Consider the following 4,391-nt stretch of genomic DNA (forward strand, 5'->3'; position numbering starts at 1 on the left):
AAGTATCTTTTACACACGTTGTAATTTTACTAGCTCCTCGTGTAGGTCAAGATAATTTGGGAGAGCTAAACCATACAGGTTGATGTCAATTACGCTGATTTTGTTCGATTACATCTTTGGTATTTCTAACACCGCAAATTGCGGCTTATATCCAAACCTTTAACATCGTGTAATTGCTTTTTCGTAAAAATATAGAATTAACGAAACGTGCAGGTGTGTGAAAAAGATATATCTCGGCCGTAAGATAGACGATTGTGTCACTTACTAGAAGCTACTGAGGCTATTGGCTGAGCTCTCCAGTCTACTCACTGACAAACAACACTTTATGGCGTTATTATTTCCTACAGAGTATTTATCGTTTAGATCTTCTTCACCTTTTTATTATTACACGCCGAGGGACTTTGGCCATCAAACCACTGTACCTCCTTTATGCATGCCGGAAGGAATTCGGCTTATATATACAGGCACACAATTTAGAGTGCTTTGCTGTGGTTCATCCATTTCTAAAGGAACTCGTTTCGGGCCTTACCATGGAACAGTGCTCCAGCCTTCGCAAGTACATCAAGGGGAAAATAATGAATACTTATGGGAGGTGAATGAAATTCATACTTTTAACATAAGGAAAATAACTAAGGCAGTAAGGGTTCCTCGCCCTTTTCTTTTCATATTGTGGGAGTGAGCTTTTTCTTACGAGCTTATGGGACTATGGGTCACTTTTCCTTTTGGTATCCAGTAATCTAGCTGAAAACACGAAAGGAGGAAGTGTTTTTCCTGTAATTACTTTCACAATAGAAGTTTCACTTTTATTTAGAATTAAGGAAACCCTTTATCGTAGTGTGTACGGACCTTGAGAAAACAAGAACTAGGAAATATAATTACTCCATGAAAGACAAAGGTTTTTATTGTCAGTGATATGCTTAATATCTATTTACTAAGAATCAGTTGCGAGCGATGACATAACCAGATAGCTTCATATTAAAGGTTTTCAAGGAGGATGGAGAGATAGCCTTTTACATTGATGGACAAAGAGAACCAAAGAACTGGATGAAATTTGTCAACTGTGCAACAAATAGTGAAGAGCAAAACCTGGTATTGGTTCAAGAGGGCCAGCAGCTGTTTTACCAGTCATGTCGAGAAATTCTACAGGGAGAAGAACTGTTGGTTTGGTATGGAAACAGTTACAACATGTTTATGGGGATCCCAACTGGAATAAAAACTTTATCAAGGAAAGAAAAAAATAACCAAAGTGGGCAAGGTCAGCAAATTTTAGTTTTATTGATGTTATTTTACAATTTAGCAAACTTCTGAATTAGATGGTTTGAGGCCTTTCAACGAATCTAGTAAAAATAGACTTTTTACAATTTGGTAACACGTTTTGCAATTTTTCACAGGTCCTTTGGGCAGCTTTTCTTGTGAAAGATGCGGCAAAGTTTTTGCTTACAAGTATTACCGAGATCGGCACCTTAAATACACGCGCTGTGTTGATCAAGGCGACCGGAAGTTCCCCTGTACGATGTGTAAGCGGTCCTTTGATAAGCGGGATCGCCTCCGTATCCATATCCTACACGTGCATGAGAAACATCGTCCTCATCAATGCGTAGTATGCAAGAAACGTTTCTCTCAGTCATCCAGCCTCAATAAACACATGAGAATACACAGTGGAGAGAGGCCATACAAATGTCCCCATTGTGTCAAGGCTTTCACGGCTTCTTCCATCCTGCGCACACATATTCGTCAACACAGTGGAGAGAAGCCTTTTAAATGCAGACACTGTGGGCGCGCCTTCGCCTCACATGCTGCGCACGATAGCCATGTTCGCCGTACCCACACCAAAGAGAAACCATGCGTGTGTGAATACTGTGGAAAGGCTTTTGCTCAATCATATGAGTTAAAATTTCACATTAATATGCACACTGGAGCAAAACCTTACACCTGCGAGAAATGTGGCAGAGCATTCTCAAGCCCTTCATCTCGTGATCGACATCGAGCTTATTTTGATTGTATTACGAGAAAGAATCGTGCCCCTAAAGTCACAAGGAAGACACATTCAAATGTCATCTAACACTATTATTCTTCGACATTTAATGTATACTTTTGTTTCCTATTCAATAAATATTTTCCCACTGTTTGAAAGTTACCCTTGCGGTGAAGTCATAATACTGTACATGAGGTTATACGATAAATTTAAAAACAAAAATTATCTTTACTAGTAGCAATGGATTGCCTTGCTACATATGCTTTTAGGCATGCCGTTTCCCAACTGGAGTCTGAACGTAACTCAACTAATTTTTTTTTCACAAAGTTCTTATAACCACATGTCTGACCCGCAAATAACTTAGCTAGTCTATGTCAAAAAAGAGATAAGTATTGGAAGAATGGAAGTTCAGTATAATTTAAACGAATGTAATTATAACAAATTGAAGAATGAGACACTCGAAAAATTAGAAAGTGAAGTTTACGCCAATTTGGACAGGGTAAATTAATGAACAATTTGGTTTTAGATTAAACCAGTATTAATTAGATCAGCGAGTACCAATACAGTGTTATTGGCCTGATTGCAGTGGCCAAGACGTCAGTTATGAAAAGCCAGTCAGTAACAGAAACATTTGCATAGGGTTCTTCAAAATACTTTGTCTGAACTTCTATGCAGGGCATCAAACACGTCCGAGAAGCTATCAACATTTTTCGCAGGTGGTCATAATAGAAACACGTACGCTGAATTGCCATAGATGATATACTTAATTTTTGACAAAAGGATTATACGCGTTTATGATTGCTGTGTGTCCAAGTTTTGTGCGTCACTGTTAGAATTAAAATTTGGTTTTATCAACGGAGTTGACAATGTAAATTGGCCACCGTACAGAGATTCTTAAAGCTGACGTTTTGAGCGTTAGCCCTTCGTCAGAGCGAATCGTGGAATTGTGGGTTACGTGTAGTTTTATAGTAGAGTAGGAGCTACGCTATTGGTGGTAACATGGCAACGTGAAAAATAGGAATATATTAGTTAAATGAAAAGCGTTCGTTAATACCGTGAGGATTAAGGGTGCCGATTTGAAAGATGAATTTTTGTTCCAGATTCTTGCGGCTTTCCGTCGTACCTAGATGTAGGGAAAGGCTGCAGATAGCCATGTGTTTTTTGGAGTGGTTAGGCAGATTAAAATGGCGAGCGACTGGCTTGGATGCATCCTTGTCATTCTTCCCAACATCGCGAAGGTGTTCGCAGAATCGGTCACCTAGTCGTCTACCTGTCTCACCAATGTATAATTTATTGCATAACGTACAGGTTATGCAATAAATGACATTTGCGGAGGTACATGTGAAAGGATCGGTGATCTTAACAGATCGCTTAGGTCCCGATATCTTGCTAGTGTTAACAATGAAAAGACAAGTTTTGCATCGTGAGCGCGCGCATTTGAAAGTGCCGGGTTGCTCGTTAGTTTTGAGCGCGCTTGTAACTAAAAAGTTGCCTACGTTTTTGTCGCGTTTGAATGAAATAAGTGGAGGTTGCGAAAAGATTCTACCAGTCTCGGGATCATTTTGGAGTAATTTAAAATTACTAAGAATGATGCTTTTGACTGCGTGATTATGAGGATGGAAAGTGAGGGTGAATGGAATTCTGTCATTCTTATCTTTTTGTGACGTTTGTAGTGATGACTGTCGATCAAATTGTTGGGCGCGATGATGGCCCGCTTTGACCACAGAGACCGGATAGCCACGTTTTTCGAAGAACTGGCACATCTCCTCTGATTTGCTGGAAAAATCGGAGTCATCACTACATAGACGTCGAAGTCTAAGAAATTGAGAATAAGGAATTCAGTTCTTGACATGTGATGGATGTGACGATGAATGCAACAAATAACTATGTGAATCAGTAGGTTTGTAGTGCATACTAGTACATAGCACGTTGCCTCTAATAGAAACTTTGATATCTAGGAAAGCCAATGAAGTTTCCGAAATTTCCCAGGTATATTTAAGAGCCGGATGAAAAGAGTTGACGGAGGTTATAGATTGATGGAGTTCTTCTCTGCTGGATGAAATAGCGCCGATGCAGTCGTCGATGTAGCGGCCGTAGAGTTCAGGTTTGGGGCCGTTGTACTGATTAAAAAATTGGTGTTCAACATATCCTACAAAATGATTGGCATAGCTAGGTCCCATTCTTGTGCCCATCGCTACACCATTAATTTGTTTGTAATAGTTGCCGGCGAATGAAAAACAGTTAAGCGTTAAAACTAGTTCGGCAAGGCGGAGGAGCGTTTCCGAGCTAGGTTCTTTGACAGTGCGTTGATCGAAAAAGTGTTTAAGTGCTTGAAGACCTTTGCTATTAGGAATGACTGTGTATAGAGATGTAATGTCCATGATGAAAATAAGTTTGTCTTGGCCGGAGAAATTGA

General features: G+C 39.7%; 1 protein-coding gene across 1 annotated transcript in view; it reads left to right on the forward strand.

The window, feature by feature from the left end:
* The first annotated feature begins 286 nt into the window (after window positions 1–286).
* Window positions 287–4,391, forward strand: part of LOC137967916 (PR domain zinc finger protein 14-like) — a 4,893-nt gene continuing 788 nt past the window's right edge. Inside the window, exons 1-3 of the mRNA XM_068814512.1 lie at window positions 287–592; window positions 982–1,255; window positions 1,392–4,391. The exon at window positions 1,392–4,391 is cut by the window's right edge and continues 788 nt beyond it. Coding sequence (XP_068670613.1) covers window positions 326–592; window positions 982–1,255; window positions 1,392–2,062 — 1,212 coding nt within the window. The 5' untranslated portion in view covers window positions 287–325 and the 3' untranslated portion in view covers window positions 2,063–4,391. The remainder of the gene's footprint in view (window positions 593–981; window positions 1,256–1,391) is intronic.

The sequence above is a fragment of the Montipora foliosa genome, chromosome 8 (genome assembly GCF_036669935.1).
Source record: "Montipora foliosa isolate CH-2021 chromosome 8, ASM3666993v2, whole genome shotgun sequence".
In the NCBI taxonomy this organism is placed as follows: Eukaryota; Metazoa; Cnidaria; class Anthozoa; order Scleractinia; family Acroporidae; genus Montipora; species Montipora foliosa.